The sequence below is a fragment of the Pseudophryne corroboree genome, chromosome 4, assembly GCF_028390025.1.
Source record: "Pseudophryne corroboree isolate aPseCor3 chromosome 4, aPseCor3.hap2, whole genome shotgun sequence".
Lineage (NCBI taxonomy): Eukaryota > Metazoa > Chordata > Amphibia > Anura > Myobatrachidae > Pseudophryne > Pseudophryne corroboree.
Window position 1 is genome coordinate 932,183,590 of NC_086447.1, and position 20,293 is coordinate 932,203,882.

At 50.2% G+C, this 20,293-nt stretch overlaps 1 protein-coding gene across 12 annotated transcripts in view; it reads right to left on the reverse strand.

Annotated features, from left to right (window-relative positions):
* LOC134910737 (spermatogenesis-associated protein 7-like) overlaps nucleotides 1-20,293 on the reverse strand; it is a 402,706-nt gene that overhangs the window by 33,707 nt on the left and 348,706 nt on the right. For 6 of the 12 annotated variants that reach the window (XM_063919092.1, XM_063919087.1, XM_063919093.1 and 3 more), the window contains 5 exons: nucleotides 17,619-17,679; nucleotides 15,984-16,055; nucleotides 13,050-13,099; nucleotides 7,799-7,876; nucleotides 7,133-7,187 (listed from right to left, as the gene is read on the reverse strand). In XM_063919092.1, the coding sequence (XP_063775162.1) occupies nucleotides 7,133-7,187; nucleotides 7,799-7,876; nucleotides 13,050-13,099; nucleotides 15,984-16,055; nucleotides 17,619-17,679 (316 nt within the window). Of the gene's footprint in view, nucleotides 1-7,132; nucleotides 7,188-7,798; nucleotides 7,877-9,915; nucleotides 10,060-12,160; nucleotides 12,237-13,049; nucleotides 13,100-15,983; nucleotides 16,056-17,618; nucleotides 17,680-20,293 lie in introns of those variants that run through there. The other 6 variants (XM_063919086.1, XR_010176279.1, XM_063919090.1 and 3 more) reach the window with 6 other exon arrangements.

Consider the following 20,293-nt stretch of genomic DNA (forward strand, 5'->3'; position numbering starts at 1 on the left):
ACTGCAGCTGTGCGCCATTGCTCCCTTAGCACACCACACACTCCGGTCACTGATGGGTGCAGGGCGCTGGGAGGGGGCTCCTTGGGCAGCAATTAGATTACCTTACTTGGCGAAAAGCACATAATACAGTCTGATAAACTGTATATGTGCATTAACCCCTGCCATTAAAGTACATAAAAGGACAGAAGCCCGCCGCTGAGGGGGCCGGGCCTTCTTCCTCAGCACACCGGCGCCGTTTTCTCTTCACAGCTCAGCTGGAAGGAAGCTCCCCAGGCTCTCCCCTGCAGTATCCTGGTACACAAAGGGTAAAAAAGAGAGGGGGGGGGGGCACATAAATTTTGGCGAAAAACTGTGTATATAAGCTGCTATAGGGGAAAAATCACTCAGTATAGTGTACATCCCTGTATTATATAGCGCTGTGGTGTGTGCTGGCATACTCTCTCTCTGTCTCTCCAAAGGGCCTGGTGGGGGAACTGTCTTCAAATAGAGCATCCCCTGTGTGTGTGGTGTGTCGGTACGCGTGTGTCGACATGTTTGAGGTAAAAGGCTCCTCTAAGGAGGTGATAGAGCGGATAAGTGTGTGGGAGGGTGTCTCCGTCAACAACGCCGACACCTGTTTGGATATGTGTAAGTGCTGAGGTAAAATTATTGCACAAAAGGTTAGGGAACAGAAAGGAAATCTACCCTGGTCTGTCCCTATGTCACAGAGTCCTTCAGAGTCTCTCTATGCTCACTATCCAAAATAACAAAGTATCGACACGGAGTTTAACTCCACTGTCGACTACGATAATGCAAAGTTACAGCCAAGAGGGCTAAAAGATATTCAATATATGATTATTGGAATAAAAGATGATTTGCATATCACTGATGACTCATCTGTCCCTGACACGAGAGTACACATGTTAAGGGGAAGAATGCTGAGGTAAATTTCCCTCCTCTCATGAGGAAAAAGAGCGGGAATCTCCAGACAAGAGACGGCAGCTTCCCACAAGAGAATTCTCAGGCTGTATCCTTTCCCCACTAGGGCCAGGATGTGTTGAGAATCTTCCCCTTGGGTGTCCTGTTTGCACTAGCTATTCTCAGGGATCCTGCAGATAGCGTGCACATTCTAGTATACTACCCAGACCGGCGATTGTGTCGGCATGGGTTTATAGCGCTGTGGCAGCGTGGACAGGTACCTTATCAGCAGAGATTGAGACCCTAGTATGCATATAAATATTTTAAGATGCTGTCTTAAGTGATAGATATATAATTATAAAGCATGCCCAAAGGGACATGAGTATACTGGGTCCTAGAGACAAAAGCTATGTCGATTTCTGCTTGACGTGTCCTGTAGAATATACATTGGATAGATGATGCCGACTTAAGAGGCATATGGAAGGCTGAGGATTGTGTGGAGAAAGGTTCTCGGGCCTGGTCTCCACAGCTATAGCCGGTAATTCTGATATTTTGCCTTATATTCCTGCACAGCCTAGGAAAGCACGACATTATTAAATGCAGCTTTTCGAATAAAGAAACAAGAAAGTCTGAGGTGCGTCCTTTCTTGTCAGAGCCGGGGGCAGAGGAAAGAAGCTGTACAACACAGCTAGTCCCCAGGAACAGAAGTCCTCCCCGGCCTCTACAAAAATCCACTGCATGTCGCTGGGGCTCCACAGGCGGAGCTAGGCCCGGTGGGTACACGCCTTCGTAAGTTCAGCCACAAGTGGGTTCACTCCCTGTTAGATCCCTGGGCAATAGAAATTGTATCGCAGGGATACAGGCTGGACTGTGAGAAGATGCCCCATCACCGAGGACCCGGCGGGCTTCCCCCCAAGAGAGGGAGCCAGCGTTTACTGCAATTCGTAAATTGTATCTTCAACAGGTGGTGGTCAAGGGTCCCCTCCTTCAACAAGAGGGTGTTATTATTCGACCATGTTATAATCCCGAAACCAGACGGTTCGGTTAGACCCATATTGAATTAAAATCCCTGAACATATACCTGAAAAGGTACAGGTTCAAGATGGAATTGCTAAGAGCGGTCATTGCAAGCCTGAAATGAATCGGGACATAAGGGATGCATACCTTCGTGTCCCCATTTATCCACCTCATCAGGCGTACCTCAGAATTGCGGTACGGGATTGTCATTACCAATTTCACCAAGGTAATGGCGGATATGATGGTGCTCCTGCGGAAGCAAGGTGTCACTATTATCACATACTTAGATGATCTCCTCATAAAAGCGAGATCAAGAGAGCAGTTGCTGGACAGCGTATCACCTTCTCTGGAAATGAAACGGCAACACGACTGGATTCTATATATTCCGAAGTCGCAGTTGGTTCCTACAGCTCATCTGCGTCGCCTAGGCATGATCCTAGACACAGACCAGAAGAGGGTTTATCTCCCGATAGAGAGAGCTCAGGAGCTCATGACACTGGTCAGGAATCTATTGAAAACCAAAACAGGTATCAGTGCATCACTGCACTCGAGTCCTGGGAAGGATGATGGCATCATACGAGGCCATCCCCTTCGGCTGGTTCCATGCAAGGACAATGGAACTTACTGGACAAGTGGTCCGGATCACATCTTCAGATGCATCGGTTAATCACCCTATCCCCCAGGGCCAGGGTGTCTCTCCTGTGGTGGCTGCGGAGTGCTCACCTTCTCGAGGGCCGCAGATTCGGCATTCAGGACTGGGTCCTGGTGACCACGGATGCAAGCCTCCGAGGGTGGGGGGCAGTTACACAGGGAAGAAAATTCCAAGGTTTGTGGTCAAGCCAACAGACTTGCCTTCACGTCAATATCCTGGAACTAAGGGCCATATACAACGCCCTAAGTCAAGCGGAGTTCCTGCTTCGCGACCAACCGGTTCTGATCCAGTCAGACCGCAGGGGCTCATGTAAACCGCCAGGGCGGCACAAGGAGCAGGGTGGCGAGGGCAGAAGCCACCAGAATTCTTCGCTAGGCGGAGAATCAAGTAAGCGCACTGTCAGCAGTGTTCATTCCGGGAGTGGACACGACCTCCACCCGGGAAAGTGGTGACTTCATCAGGAAGTCTTCACGCAGTTTTGCAAATTGATGGAAACTGCCTCAGGTGGACTACATGGCGTCCCACCTCAATAAAAAGATAAAAAAGGTCAAGGGACTCTCAGGCGATAGCTGTGGTCGCACTAGTAACACCGTGGGTGTTCCAGTCGGTCTATATATTCCCTCCTCTTCCTCTCAGACCCAAGGGCTGAGAATTGTAATAAACGGAGGAGTGTGAACAATATTCTTTGCTCCGGATTGGCCAAGAAGGACTCGGTACCCGGAACTGCAAGAAATGCTCTCAGAGGACCCATGGCCTCTGCCTCTCAGTCAGGACATGTTGCAACAGGGACCCTGTCTGATCCAAGACTTACCGCGGCTGCGTTGGACGGCATGGCGGTTGAACGCCGGATCCTAGCGGAAAAGGGCATTCCGGATGCAGTTATTCCTATGCTGATAAAGGCTAGGAAAGACGTGACAGCAAGACTTTTTCACTGTATATGGCGAAAATAGGTTGCTTGGTGTGTGGCCGGGAAGGCCCTACATAGGAATTCCAGGGGGGTCGATTCCTGCACTTCCTACAGTCAGGAGTGACTATGGGCCTAAAATTAGGATCCATAAAGGCCAAGATTTCGTCCCTATCCCTTTTTCTCTCAAAAAGAACTGGCTTCACTGCCTGAAGTTCGGACGTTGTTACAGGGGTGCTGCATATTCAGCCCCTTTTGTGCCTCCAGTGGCACCTTGGGATCTTAACGTGTGTTGGATTCCTAAAATCCCACTGGTTTGAGCCACTTAAGACCGTGGAGCTAAAATATCTCACGTGGAAAGTGGTCATGCTTTTGGCCTTGGCTTCGGCTAGGCGTGTGTCAGAATTGGCGGCTTTGTCATGTAAAAGCCCATATCTGATCTTCCATATGGAAAGGGCAGAATGGAGGACTCGTCCCCAATTTCTCCCTAAGGTGGTATCATCGTTTCATTTGAACCAACCTATTGTGGTGCCTGCGGCTACTAGGGACTTGGAGGATTCCAAGTTGCTGGACGTAGTCCGGGCCCTGAAACTTTATGTTTCCAGGACGGCTAGAGTCAGAAAAACTGACTCGCTATTTATCCTGCATGCACCCAACAAGCTGGGTGCTCCTGCTTCAAAGCAGACTATTGCTCGCTGGATCTGTAACACGATTCAGCTTGCACATTCTGCGGCTGGACTGCCGCATCCTAAATCAGTAAAAGCCCATTCCACGAGGAAGGTGGGCTCTTATTGGGCGGCTGCCCGAGGGGTCTCGGCTTTACAACTTTGCCGAGCTGCTACTTGGTCGGGTTCAAACACTTTTGCAAAATTCTACAAGTTTGATACCCTGGCTGAGGAGGACCTTGAGTTTGCTCATTCGGTGCTGCAGAGTCATCCGCACTCTCCCGCCCGTTTGGGAGCTTTGGTATAATCCCCATGGTCCTTACGGAGTACCCAGCATCCACTAGGACGTCAGAGAAAATAAGAATTTACTCACCGGAAATTCTATTTCTCGTAGTCCGTAGTGAATGCTGGGAGCCCGTCCCAAGTGCGGACTCTCTGCAATACATGTATATAGTTATTGCTTAACTAAAGGGTTATTGTATGAGCCATCTGTTGAGAGAGGCTCAGTTATTGTTCATACTGTTAACTGGGTATAGTTATCACAAGTTGTACGGTGTGATTGGTGTGGCTGGTATGAGTCTTACCCTGGATTCCAAATCCTTTCCTAGTAATGTCAGCTCTTCCGGGCACAGTTTCCCTAACTGAGGTCTGGAGGAGGGGCATAGAGGGAGGAGCCAGTGCACACCAGATATAGTACCTAATCTGTCTTTTAAGAGTGCCCAGTCTCCTGCGGAGCCCGTCTATACCCCATGGTCCTTACGGAGTACCCAGCATCCACTACGGACTACGAGAAATAGAATTACCGGTGAGTAAATTCTTATTATAAATATATAGCTTTTTACAGAAGTAGACAATGCTTTATTTGATCAATTAACCATTTTTATTGTTTCTGATCCCTACTTTCACCATCTGAGATGTTACACACCCCCCCCCCCCCCCCCTGTCCTTATTGTGATAGTTATTGGTGGGCATGGCAATACTCGCTGTGGGTGGGGTGTGATAACTGCTGCTTCTATCACTCTGGCACTGAACGTGGCTCCGAGGCGTACTCACCAGCTCCTCCTGACATAGCAGCAATCTCCCTGACTCCCTGAAGGGTCTGTTATTCTCCCTGATTGTTGTTATTATTATTACTATTATTATCCTTTATTTATAAGACACCACAAGGGTTGCGTAGCGCCTAACAAAGTAAATATTCACGTGAGAGCACAACAGTGAATTACAGTACAAAACAAAGAAAAACAACATGGTTCAGTTATTCTTGTGGAAAATATAAATCAGAGATTTAAATATTCAAATGGGATCATTTCCCTGCACTGGGTATAAGGCACAATGGGGCAGATGTATTAATCTGGAGATGGCATAAGGAAGTGATAAACCAGTGATAAATGCAAGGTGATAAATGCACCAGCCAATCAGCTCCAATATGCAAATTAACAGTTAGGAGCTGATTGGCTGGTGCGTTTATCACCTTGCACTTATCCCTGGTTTATCACTTCCTTATGCCTTCTCCAGGTTAATACATCTGCCCCAATAATCCCTATGGCTACATGCATTTTCATAACTAAGATTCCTCATGGCCACTTGTAACTAAGTACATATATATGCCAAACTATAACCGCTTAGGGGCTCATTTACATTTGGATGTAAGTCATGTTTATGACACGTCTCTCAGGTAGTGAACGTCCGCTATGCGCCGCGCTCATACGTGTTGTTTTCACAATCCCTCATAATTACATGAGTATGACTCTGCCCTGTCTGTATTCCCGTTGATAGAGACTGCGGGGCCCATTCAGCGGCGGCTGCAGCGCCGACTATCTAGTGTGTGTGTGGGGGGGGGGGGGGGGTGCTAAGCACATATAAACAGACATGTGTAGATGTATGTAATATATGTGCTGGCGTGTATCCGTGATCAGCAGCGTCGATGTGTATCACAGCCGCCACGCAGAAACCGGGACTCAGCATCAGGCTTCCCTCTCCTATGCCCGCCCCCAGGCTCTCATTGGCTAGTTTTTCGCTGCTGATCCGGATACACTGCCAGCACATAAATAACACATATATTCACATGTATGTTTATATGTGCTTAGCGGCCCCCTGCACTAGGTAGTCCCCGCTGCAGCCGCTGCTGGGCCCATTTATCATTATTTGACTATTCAGTGCGATTTGGGGGCGTGATAATAGCCCCAGGGTCACATTGCATTATGCGATTACATGGACGGGCTGTATTAAGAAGCCCCCGCGGTGACATGGGCATCCATCCCTGTGATGTGCTCAGTCAGCTGCCATGTGTGTGCGCGTGTTGTCAGCGAGAGCAAGCATGCACAGCAGCCATTTCCGCGGAGGGCCACATATACGGTGAGTAGCCCATAGGCTATCTTCAGATGGCGGTATCTGTGGGGGCCAATATCGGAATGCATTCCGGAAAATGACCAATCTGGCAGCGTAGAAATGTATGGGGGATGCGGCTACGAGCGGGACTAGAGGGTACATTTTATCAGAGATATATACTTAATATTGGCCGCAAATATTTTCTGTAAATGTGCCCTTTGACCTTTATCTGACCGTATCCCTGTATAACTAATGACCTTGACCTTTAGTTGCTAACTTGTCGCCCACTAGTGTGCCAAACCCAGGACTGTCCAGGTCACATGTCATACTCCATAAACATGTTGTCTACCAATACTTAATACCCTTCAACCATTCACCTGGTTGCTCACTGCCAGCTGTCATATCTATGTGAGCCTCTGCTACAGGGGTACAACACTGAAATACCCCCAGGGTTAGTTTATACCCAGCTGTGACACAGCGATCCTTAAGGGAACACGCATCGGATCAGATCGGAAACAACTCCAAAATGCCTGATTTCATCCGATACATCGGGGCAAATGCCCGAAATCGGATAAAATTGGGCATTATCATTCTAGTGTATGGGGCCCTTTACACTTTTGTGTTGCAGACAGGATACACAACTGGCCTGTACAAATAATCGTTACCTACCTCATCGATGTTCCCATTTCTAGTGAGGTGATCTTGAAATACATTCTCCATAGCACTGATGGTGAAATAAGAAACATTAATAAATTGGCACAAGAAGATGCTCCATAAATGAAGTAGATTCTGCGTCATCTCATCTGAGTCGTTCTCATTTCTCCAATACGTCATATGAATTATTATCAAGTAACGGAGTCATTTTTCTGGTGACGATGCCCCAAATATTAATATTTCCTTCATTATTCAGGGCGTTTCCCCACAAGATTTGTGTTTGACTTTTAGACAGCAGAACAGAGGGGACAGGGGCATCGCCGTGCCGCTGCAGACCCCCCCACTCGCTGATATGAACGCACCGGTACAGGGGTCGTGGCCTGTGTGTAAGGGTGCGCAGGGGTGTGGATTGCAGAGCGCGGGAAAGGGTCACCAATGGGCCTCATTGTGTACCCCATGCAAAAATAAGATTTTGTTGTGTGGGACAAAGTTATTTATAGGAGACAGTGGGGTGAAGACGCTCAATTACGGGGCGCTCCCTTTATAATACGAGGACGCACAGAATTTCTTTCACCACAAATGGACGCAGCTTGAAATGCGCTTGGAAGACGCATGGGCAAATGAAATGCAGCGCGCGTCGCCATCTCTGCAGGTGGTAAATGAGCCTTACTGCGCACTCACCCGTTGGATTCACAGCCTTTACGCACGAGGTCACTTGTGAGCGCTTCAAGAAAGCGAAGGTGTTTCAGGTCTTCCTCCCTGGGGAAACAAAGTGACAAATTGTAACCGATAACTCTAACTTTCTCTCTTGTGTCTCTCTCTCCTTCTCTCTTAAGGTGGGTACACACTGGAAAGATATATCTGCCAATCAATTAATCGGCAGATATATCTATGGACGGATCGGGCAGTGTGTTGAGCATACACATTGCCCGATCCGTCGGGGACTGACGTCATGAACTGGGCGGGCGTGTACACACGCCCGCCCAGTTCAGCTGTCAATCACCGCAGGCCGCCGCAGCATGTGTACGGGCGATCGGCCGACCGCCGTACACACACAGCGACGCGCCAATATATCGGTAGATTATTGGCCGTCGGCTGTGCTGCGGGCCCGACGCGATACGTCTGTGAATGACGGAGTTCACAGACGTATCGACCATACACACTGGCCGACGGACCCGCGATTTATCGGCCGTTCAAGAGAACGGCCGATATATCGGCCAGTGTATACAGGCCTTTACTCTCCTCTCTCTCGCTCTTCACCCCCTCTCTCCCTTTCTCTCTCTCCTCCTCTCATTCTTTCTCTCTCTCCCTCTCTCTCTTCCCCCCTCTCTCCTCCTCTCCCTCCCTCTCTTTCTCTCTCTCTCTCGCTGTCTCTCTCCCCATCTTTCCTTCCCACCCCCCTCTCTCTCCCACTCGCCTCCCTTTCTCTCTCTCCCCCCCACTTTCTCCCTCTCTCCCCTCTCTATCTCTTCCCCCCTCTCTCCTTCTCTCTCTCTCCCGCTTTCTCCCCCTTTTTCCTTCTCTCTCTCCCGCTCTCTCCCTCTTTTTCCTTCTCTCTCTCCCGCTGTCTCTCTCCCCCTCTCGCCTCCCTTTCTCCCTCTCTCTCTCCCCTCTTTGTCTCTTCCCCCTCTCTCCTTCTCTCTCTCTCTCTCTCTCCCGTTGTCTCTCTCCCCCTCTTTCCTTCTCTCTCCGCCCTCTCTCTCCCTCACTCTCCTCCTTTTCTCCCTCTCTCCCCCACTCTCCTCCCTTTCTCCCTCTCTCTCTCCCCCACTCTCCTCCCTTTCTCCCTCTCTCTCTACCCGCTTTGTCTCTTCTCCCCTCTCTCCTTCTCTCTCTCTCTCTCTCTCTCCCGTTGTCTCTCTCCCCCTCTTTCCTTCTCTCTCCGCCCTCTCTCTCCCTCACTCTCCTCCTTTTCTCCCTCTCTCCCCCACTCTCCTCCCTTTCTCCCTCTCTCTCTCCCCCACTCTCCTCCCTTTCTCCCTCTCTCTCTACCCGCTTTGTCTCTTCTCCCCTCTCTCCTTCTCTCTCTCTCCCGCTGTCTCTCTCCCCCTCTTTCCTTCTCTCTCCCCCCTTTCTCTCCCTCACTCTCCTCCCTTTCTCCCTCTCTCTCCATCACTCTCCTCCTTTTCTCCCTCTCTTCCCCACTCTCCTCCCTTTCTCCCTCTCTCTCTACCCGCTTTGTCTCTTCTCCCCTCTCTCCTTCTCTCTCTCCCGCTGTCTCTCTCCCCCTCTTTCCTTCTCTCTCCCCCCTCACTCTCCTCCCTTTCTCCCTCTCTCTCCCCCACTCTCCTCCATTTCTCCCTCTCTCTCTCTCTCTCTCTCTCCCCCCTCTCTCTCCCCCACTCTCCTCCCTTTCTCCCTCTCTCTCCCCCCTCTCTTCCCCCTCCTCCCTTTCTCCCTCTCTCTCCCCCACTCTCCTCCCTTTCTCCCTCTCTCTCTCCCCCTCTCTCTCTCCCCCACTCTCCTCCATTTCTCCCTCTCTCTCTCCCCCACTCTCCTCCCTTTCTCCCTCTCTCTCCCCCCTCTCTTCCCCCTCCTCCCTTTCTCCCTCTCTCTCCCCCACTCTCCTCCCTTTCTCCCTCTCTCTCTCCCCCTCTCTCTCTCCCCCACTCTCCTCCATTTCTCCCTCTCTCTCTCTCCCCCACTCTCCTCCCTTTCTCCCTCTCTCTCTCCCCCCTCTCTCCCCCCTCCTCCCTTTCTCCCTCTCTCTCCCCCCCTCCCCCCTTTCCCCCTCTCTCTCTCTGACGTCATGTAAATCACTTATGACACTATTATTATAATAACGAGTAAATGGGAACCTGTGACCCGTTGGAATATGTGTGGGCCTCTCATTGTGCTGATCCAGGGAAGGGCGAGATAAAACGTCTGGGATACACGGTGTCACCTGCTGGGTGTCCCCCCTGATCTGCGCCTGTCACAGTGACAGACGGATGCGGCCAGTTCTATAATGTGTCATGAAAGGACTCAGTAATTATAATTATCACTGTACTCTCCCGGACAGGGTGATTCCGCCTGATAAATAGACTCTATTACACACAAACAATAACACGCGGCTGAGTGTTAATTGCAGGAATTTGACCCATCATTATACATCTGTAGACGCACGCCGTAATGCGGCAGAGGGATAATTAAGCAGATATACATCACCATGCAATCCTAGGTATGGACATCATTCAAAGGCTATAGGGTAATTGTAATATTTCAGATATAAGCAACTGCACATGATATGGTGGATTTACTAATACATAACAGGTGGCTGTAACATATTATATATATAAATAATATTATGTTCTGGGTGTTCTTTGGGCACACATACCCCCAATGGGTAGAACGCAGCTGGGCATTGTGGTATTCTGATTACACAATGGGGGTCATTCCGACCCGTTCGCATGCAGCGGTTTATCGCTGCGGTGCGAACGGGTCCAGAATGCGCATGCGCGGCGGCCACAATGCGCGTGTGCACCGTTGCCCGGTGACAGGGGTCACCGGGTTACGTCGCGTCTATTGAAGGAATCGGTCGCAGAGCCGACCGCAAAGAAGAAGGCGTACCTGGGTGGGTCCGGACCGTTGGAGACCGTTTTCGGGGAGTGGTAAGGAAAACGCAGGCGTGTCCAGCAGAACGGAGGGCGGAGGTGTGACGTCAAAGCCGGCTCCAGTATCGCTGGATCCATCGCACAGGGTAAGTATGTCCAGGGCTAGTCAACTTCTGCTTGAATTTTTTTAGCTTAGCACAAGCGATCGCAGCCCTACTATGCTAAAATACACTCCCCCGTAGGCGTGGACTAGTTGATCGCAGCAGCAGCAAAAAGTTGCTGGCTGCGATCAACTCGGAATGACCACCTATGATCCTAGAAAGCAGAAGCTGTGTACTTAGTAAAGGTTACAGGAGGTCACGTACCAGCCAGCAAAGGTCACATAGGTCATGTATGGGTATCTGTGTTGTGACAGTGGGCCTGATGGTTCCGCACAAATCTGATGGTGGAGGAACTGCGCGTGCGACAATGACCAAACGTGTCGTCCCCGTATTGTAGTTGCGCCGAGCCTAGAGTTTGCGTTGCAGACTTCATGGACCCGGCTGACTAGTTCCGATGGCCAGTCTGAGTAAGCTTACGCAGAAGACCAATGGCTGCGATCACCGCGACCGATGTCAACTTAACAAGAACAGTCTAGAAGAGAGCAGACTGGGCCTGATTCCGATATGTACTGTATTGCACAGCCGCTTCCCTGCGGCTGCACATACCCCTTTCACATCTCCAGTGCTGGATCCCACCCGGGAATTGAAAACGGGTCCTTCCTGAGGGTGGGATCCGGCATTGGAGAATCTCCTACCCCTTTCGCTGGCTTCCAGACCCGGCAATATGCAGGGTCGATACCGGGTTATTTGTACGGTGTGAAAGGGGTATTACTGCATATTGCAATCAGGCCCAGTGTACTCTTGTCCAGACTATTCTTGATAATAGTTTACACGTGTAGCGGACGCTGTAACGCTTGTTCCACAATCTTTCCCTTTGACACTGGAACGCAGAAGCAAGTTTTGCAGCACAAAGGGCACGCCCACAACCAAGATGGGGGAAAGCCTAGGGGCAGAGGACGGAACTGAAGATGGCGAAGACTAACGGCGGCTACACACTACACGATTCGGGACTGCCGACGATGGACGACTATATCGCTGAACGGTATAGCGTTCAACGATAGAAGGTGTTGGAGGATTGTGAGGGAATGAGGACAACGCAGGAATTAAGGGAACACGGTCTGTTCATTTTTTCAATTATTTTCTAAAACATTTCCGGTTCATTTCAGCACAAGTTAAATCTGATTTTGAGGCATTCAAAATTGCAGTCTGCATATTGTAGAAAATAAATCGCTATTTATTAGGATAGAGTATTTGGCTAATTAATTCACAATTTTAATTAGCCTTTAGTGTCTGGGAGTGGTACGTTAGTTCAGTCCGTGCTGCGTGCGGCTGCCGTGTAATGTCCCTAGACCCCGTTATCCCGTTCAGTCTTTGGGTTTGTTAGCAATTATCAGATCTCAGAACTCACCTGTCATCTTGTCCATTTCTAGACTTTATCTTCCTGTAATTCTACATGAGCTCTGTGCATGATTCACCAGGCTGGGGCTGACATATAAGACCCATTAAAGCCAGAAGCTCCAATGTTTTCTTATAGCACCAAAGGAAAATAACATAAATGGATGATGGACACTGGATGATTCATGTATTTGTTACATGTAATGTATTTATCTGCGCTGTGTGCGCATAATAGCCACCATCACTTCTAGTCATCCATAAAATGTAATGGTAGCATTATTTTCTATGCAGCTATTGTCCTCTGTAATCAGACATGTTTATCCTCCTCCTAGCAGTCAATAACCTAAAAGGGGTGTTCTCCATTAATTTGTTGCTTGCCGCAACTTTTACTAACTGCTTTGTCTCTCTACCTTCTTTTTCGTTAATGTCTTTATATCATCGGGCAGAGCTGAGTTGTTGTTTTTTGCCAAGGGATAAAGCAAAAATTGTATCCAAAACAGAGAACGCAGCCAATATTTCTCATATCCCAGTAAACAGAGAGTAAACCATTGCCTGATGATATGAATATGTTGCTGAAAAGCACAAGTGTGAAAGATTAGCTTTGTATTTAGATAAATCCGCAGATGGTAAGCAGAGGTTACAGCTATGTTCAGCTGTAGATAAGGCTGCGATGTGCTAGTGATTGCTCTCACTGCTCTGATTGTGTGGTAAGTGCTGGGCAGACATTGCTGTCTAATTTATGTGTTGTGGTCTCTCTCACTGTGTCCGCCAGGTGTGACTGCTGCTGTGCCACTGGTTACTCGAAGGCATGGCAACCTCTCAAACCTGCCCGCTACGCCAAGTGACAGCGATGAATGAACCAATAAAAAAACAATAATAATGACACAGAAATTATAAACTTACTGTCGCAGATGTGAATGAGGAATTCCTAGAGCTTTCGGATTTTCTCTTCTCTGCAATTCATAATTAAAATTATATTATTTTTATATTACATTTTCATAGTAGCAAATATTGTAAAATCCTTTAAATATGCCCTATTAAATGGTTGCTCTTTCTTTAACAAATTTACCTCTCTCCATGAGATCTTTCTCTCAAACAACCTCAACCTCCTGGCAATAACAGAGACATGGCTACCACAATCAGACATGGCCTCACCTGCAGCCTTTTCAAACGATTTCCACATGGTTCCTTCCTAAATCAACCACCTAACATCATAATACAATTTCCAACTTAAAAACACAAGCTTCACAATGTACACTCGCTCACTGGCCCATGTACAATTCCCTGGTCTCTCATGGCTCTCATGTAAGTGCTTGAGAGCAAGATTCACTTCAAACTAAGGGAAGTATCCAATTAACGATGGAAACGTCAGTTTGTCCCAATTTTTCCCAATGTTTCACCAATATTTTTTTGGGGGCAATCCTATTAGGACACTTGAAAAAAAATCCATTCTCGTGTTCCCGTCCCCAAAAAGCCAGCGTTTATCTGAGATTTTCTTATGCCTACCTGCATCTCAGCATCTCTGCTGGCAGCAGCAGCTACAATCCCCCATCTCTGCCGGCAGCTGCAGCCACAATCCCCCATCTCCGCCGGCAGCTGCAGCCACAATCCCCCATCTCTGCCAGCAGCTGCAGCCACAATCCCCCATCTCCGCCTGCAGCTGCAATCCCCCATCTCCGCCGGCAGCTGCAGCCACAATCCCCATCTCTGCCGGCAGCTGCAGCCACAATCCCCCATCTTCGCCTGCAGCTGCAATCCCCCATCTCCGCCGGCAGCTGCAGCCACAATCTCCCATCTCCGCCGGCAGCTGCAGCCACAATCCCCATCTCTGCCGGCAGCTGCAGCCACAATCCCCCATCTCCGCCTGCAGCTACAGCCACAATCCCCCATCTCCGCCGGCAGCTGCAGCCACAATCCCCCATCTCCGCCGGCAGCTGCAGCCACAATTCCCATCTCTGCCAGCAGCTGCAGCCACAATCCCCCATCTCCGCCAGCAGCTGCAGCCACAATCCCCTATCTCTGTCAGCAGCTGCAGCCACAATCCCCATCTCTGCCGGCAGCCACAGCCACAATCCCCCATCTCTGCCGCCAGCTGCTGCCACAATCCCCCATCTCTGCTGACAGCCACAATCCACCATCTCTGCTGACAGCCACAATCCCCCATCTCTCCAGCAGCTGCAGCCACAATCCCCCATCTCTGCCGGCAGCTGCAGCCACAGTCCCCTATCTCTGCCAGCAGCTGCAGCCACAATCCCCCATCTCTGCCGGCAGCTGCTGCCACAATCCCTCATCTCTGCCGGCAGCTGCAGCCACAATCCCCCATCTCTGCCGGCAGCTGCAGCCACAATCCCCCATCGCTCCAGCAGGTGCAGCCACAATCCCCCATCTCTGCCGGCAGCTGCAGCCACAATCCCCCATCTCTCCAGCAGCTGCAGCCACAATCCCCCATCTCTCCAGCAGCTGCAGCCACAATCCCCCATCTCTGCTGGCAGCCACAGCCACAATCCCCCATCTCTGCTGACAGCCACAATCCCCCATCTCTGCTGACAGCCACAATCCCCCATCTCTGCCGGCAGCTGCTGCCACAATCCCTCATCTCTGCCGGCAGCTGCTGCCACAATCCCCCATCTCTGCCGGCAGCTGCTGCCACAATCCCCCATCTCTCCAGCAGCTGCAGCCACAATCCCCCATCTCTGCCGGCAGCTGCAGCCACAATCCCCCATCGCTCCAGCAGGTGCAGCCACAATCCCCCATCTCTGCCGGCAGCTGCAGCCACAATCCCCCATCTCTCCAGCAGCTGCAGCCACAATCCCCCATCTCTCCAGCAGCTGCAGCCACAATCCCCCATCACTGCTGGCAGCCACAGCCACAATCCCCCATCTCTGCTGACAGCCACAATCCCCCATCTCTGCTGACAGCCACAATCCCCCATCTCTGCCGGCAGCTGCTGCCACAATCCCTCATCTCTGCCGGCAGCTGCTGCCACAATCCCCCATCTCTGCCGGCAGCTGCTGCCACAATCCCCCATCTCTCCAGCAGCTGCAGCCACAATCCCCCATCTCTGCTGGCAGCCACAGCCACAATCCGCCATCTCTGCTGACAGCCACAATCCCCCATCTCTGCCGGCAGCTGCTGCCACAATCCCCCATCTCTGCTGACAGCCACAATCCCCCATCTCTCCAGCAGCTGCAGCCACAATCCCCCATCTCTGCCGGCAGCTGCTGCCACAATCCCCCATCTCTGCCGGCAGCTGCAGCCACAATCCCTCATCTCTGCCGGCAGCTGCAGCCACAATCCCCCATCGCTCCAGCAGGTGCTTAGATGAATAAATTGTTGTCTTCTAGGATTGTCACAATGTCTTATTATCACATTTGGATTATGATCAGCATGGAGGACAAGCGTTATGTAGAAAGCAATAAGTACATTATTATTTCAGCAAGTAGAAGCCACATGAGCACTCTTGTGCCTGGTAAATAGTTTCCTTAGCTCTGGACTAGAGAGCTGATGTAGTCTTTATACAGCAACTCTCAAAGTTTATTATTAAATTCTTAATCAGTGGATCAGGTTTGTTATCAGAGATCTTATAACTTGGAACAGATTCCTCTTCAATAAATGAGGTATTACTGGCATCACAAATTCTAAAGTTTGAGAAGATTGATACTGATATGTGGAATCTAGGATATGGGCCAACCGCCCAACCTTATCTTACAAATAGGTAACTAGCGAATTTACAGCAGATGAGCGCTGACCAGAGTAAAGTGATACAAAAAAACCTAAAATCATTTAGTTGATTTCTACAACTTTCATGAAGAACTTCTGATACTTGAAAGGACCTGCCTGAAATAGTCCCTTGAAAACACAGGGCTCCTCACGGAAAGGGTGTGAGAAACTGACTTTCCTTGGCAACATCTGGAAACAAATAGATAAAAACAAGTGAAATCATTAGTACAGTGTTTCTTTCCAAAGTTTCGGTTATTGCTAAGGAGGGTCAGTTATTCCCAACCTGTCTTTCCACCACTTTAAACAGGATCTGAGATTTCAACAGCTGAATTCAGGTAGAAGTTCTGTTTTCTAAATCATCATGTGGGATTGTACAAAAAATTGTCAGACAACTCATGTACATTATGGTGGTCATTCCGAGTTGTTCGCTCGGTAATTTTCTTCGCATCGCAGGGATTTTCCGCTAATTGCGCATGCGCAATGTTCGCACTGCGACTGCGCCAGGTAAATTTGCTATGAAGATTGGTATTTTACTCACGGCATTACGAGGTTTTTTCTTCGTTCTGGAGATCGGAGTGTGATTGACAGGAAGTGGGTGTTTCAGGGTTTCAGGGTGGAAACTGGCCGTTTTATGGGAGTGTGTGAAAAAACGCTACAGTTTCTGGGAAAAACGCGGGCGTGTCTGGAGAAACGGAGGAGTGTCTGGGCGAACGCTGGGTGTGTTTGTGACGTCAAACCAGGAACGACAAGCACTGAACTGATCGCACTGGAAGAGTAAGTCTCGAGCTACTCAGAAACTGCACAGAGAAGTCTTTTCGCAATATTGCGAATCTTTCGTTCGCAATTTTGATCAGCTAAGATTCACTCCCAGTAGGCGGCGGCTTAGCGTGTGCAATGCTGCTAAAAGCAGCTTGCGAGCGAACAACTCGGAATGAGGGCCCATGTTGTTTGTAATTCGTATCACACATTGTGTATGTTAGGACACTGTTAGAGTGGGATCTAAGATCCTTCCCTGACACCAACTCTGCAATCTAATTTATAAGCTGTTTGCACCATTGACCTTATTCCTGTTGCATTATAATGTTTCACTTATATTGTGAGGGTGATTAAGACCTGATCGCTGGGCTGCTAAAATTGTTGTGCTGCATTCAGATAGTCGCCGCCCAAGGGGAGGGTATATTCGCTATGTGAGTGTGTGATCGCATGTGTACGCTGTGCGAAAATTCCCCCAGACAGCAGACAGCTGCAAATCCGTTGGCACCTCACTCACCATCTAATGATTTTTCCAGTGTGTGCAGTGTGTGCGCAGCCCAGTACTTACTACTACAGTGCGATACAAACAGGCTGATCAGGGCCGCAGCTGACGTCAAACACCAGCCCTGAAAACACTTGGGCACGCCTGCTTTTTCCCTGACACTCCCAGAAAACGTCCAGTTACCACCCACAGACGTCCTCTTCCTGTCAATCAGCTTGCGAATGGTTGTGCGATTAGAATTTTCGCACCATCCTGTCACTGACCGGCGACGCCTGTTGTTGTTTGCCGACGCGCGTGTGCATTGCGGTGCATGCGCAGTCTATCGCTGATCGCCCGCAGCAGATCAGGTCTGACTCATCCCCTGTATACTCTGTATAAACATACTGTATATAAGCATCTGTAAGTAGATGACACTACTAAGCTTCCCTGTACCTACTGTAGGTGGAGCAGAAATAAGTCACAAAGGGGAAAAGATTCTGAATACAAAGTATTCTTACAGATGGCGGGTGCGTGTGACTGATGTTTTCTGCAGGCGCACGGATGTCTTCCAGTGACCTACTTAATGATGGGAGAAAAGCAAAAAATAATAATGTTAATGTTATTACATAAAGTATTAACTTTAGAGATATTAGAGTTATATCCATCAGACTGCAGTTACCCCGTCTCCCCACGCTGCGTCTAATCACAGAATGAATGCAGTTATAATAACGTTTGGTTGAGTCCAGGCAGTGTTGTGTCATTAATATTACTTTTCTCTGTAGTGTATGCGCCTCCCTACTGAGATATAGGGGGTCATTCCGAGTTGTTCGCTCGCTAGCAGTTTGTAGCAGCCGTGCAAACGCTATGCCGCCGCCCTCTGGGAGTGTATTTTAGCTTAGCAGAAGTGCGAACGAAAGGATCGCAGCGCGGCTACAAAATAATTTTTGTGCAGTTTCAGAGTAGCTCAAAACCTACTCAGCGCTTGCGATCACTTCAGACTGTTCAGTTCCTGTTTTGACGTCACGAACACGCCCTGCGTTCGCCCAGCCACACCTGCGTTTTTCCTGGCACGCCTGCATTTTTTCGAACACTCCCTGAAAACGGTCAGTTGACACCCAGAAACGCCCACTTCATGTCATTCACTCTGCGGCGGCCATTGCGACTGAAAAGCTTTGCTAGACCTTGTGTAAAAATACATCGGCCGTTGTGAAAGTATGTCGCGCGTGCGCATTGCGCCGCATACGCATGCGCAGAAGTGCTGGTTTTTCACTTAATCGCAGCGCAGCGAACATTTTCAGCTAGCGGTCAACTCGGAATGACCCCCATAAAACACATCACTTATTATATTACAGGGAGGGGTCAAACGGCTGAACGCTCTGCGTAATACCAGCAATGACCACATGATGGCGCCAGCAATTTCATCAGCAGTACCCACATTGCGCCAAAAATCCCCAGCACATACCAATAGTGTACTCATTTTTTTTACCATTACCCACAATGTAACAGCGATGCGCTCACTGTGTCAGCACTGTACCAAAATGCTAACGCACATACCAGCAGCGCCCACGGTATTCCAGAAATATTATCTCCTATATATTAGCGCTGTGACTCTGTGCCTGGCTTTCTAACGCTGGGTGGAGTCACAGACCTGGGTGGACTTAGCAGCTCCTGGCCTGTCCCAGTGGCAGCACACCACACACCACAGAGGGGACCACCAGCCACAGATTCAACACACCATTCCCAGGCACAAACCAGCAGTGCACTGACGCCCCACACTGCCAAGTAAGCATGGACACCCACACAGCCTCACCCCACACCACCACCTAGCACACCCACCTTCCCCACCACGGCGGGACACACACCCGCAACCGACGCCGCCGCTACCCCCCCTACCATCTGTAACAGTGCAGCTGCGCCGCGGCCACACATTCACGGCTATACGCCCTCCACACCCCGCCCGCACACACCGCTCCCCAACACCGCTGCACACACTGTGTCACGGAGGCGCCCGACACCAGACCGCCAGCCTCCCTCACTACCACGCCAGCTCCCTCTGCCCTTCTCCCCCCCCCCCCCCCCCGTCACCCGCACCTGTCTTCCGCCGGACGACAGAGCCGCACATACCGCTCCCCCCTCCCCACTACCGCTGACGGAGGCGGCCGACACCACACCGGCAGCCTCCCTCACTACCACGCCAACTCCCTCTGCCATTCACCACCCCCGTCACCCGCACCAGTCTTCCGGCGGCCGACAGGGCCGCACACACCGCTCCCCCCCTCTCCACTACCGCTGCACACACTGTGTCACGGAGGCGGCCGACACCACACCGCCAGCCCCCCTCACTACCACGCCAACTCCCTCTGCCCTTCTCCCCCCCGTCACCCCCACCTGTCTGCCTGCGCCCCACACGCCTCTCGCCACTCCCGCATCACCCAGCGCAATCTTCACCCAACACCCTCCCCATGCACCCGCAGCCCCCACCACCATCAGCCACACAATAAGATATGTGGCAGCAGCGCACCCACACACACCCCTTCCCCACCTTGGGAGGAAGGCTGACACCCTCCCCAAAAACTCATTACTACTAGGACCCTACTCCTATTCAACCTACTTTCTACTTCCTCTCACTACCCCCATCCCTCACCCCTACACCAATACATACAGAACCAGACACTCACCCCCACTCTATTCCACAGGCACCATACATCACTACCCTACTCTTTTTCTTAACCCCACACACACCAACTTACCACTCCAACATAACACTACAACACCCCCATTCCCTTACACACCCGCCACAAGCCTGCACAACACCACACTAGCCCTAATACACACCCTCCTCCCTCTCTATACACCTCATGGATTCTGAAAAACCATCACCCCACCTATTAGCCCACAACATTTCTACTATCACAACCACCCACCCACATGCCAATTGCTGCTCCCCACCCCAAACTCCCATCCACACAACACACAACACAATATCTTACACAAAACACACTATACAGAACACCCACACCTATGCCACCTTACAACAACATCTGTCACAAACACACACATACAACTCCTACACCTACTAACCCTTCACCCCTACACCAACTCATACACTCCCCACACCACATGCACCCTCCAAACTAACTCTACGCACCTCCACAATCACACATTTTTCTCTACACCACGCACAATCTATGTA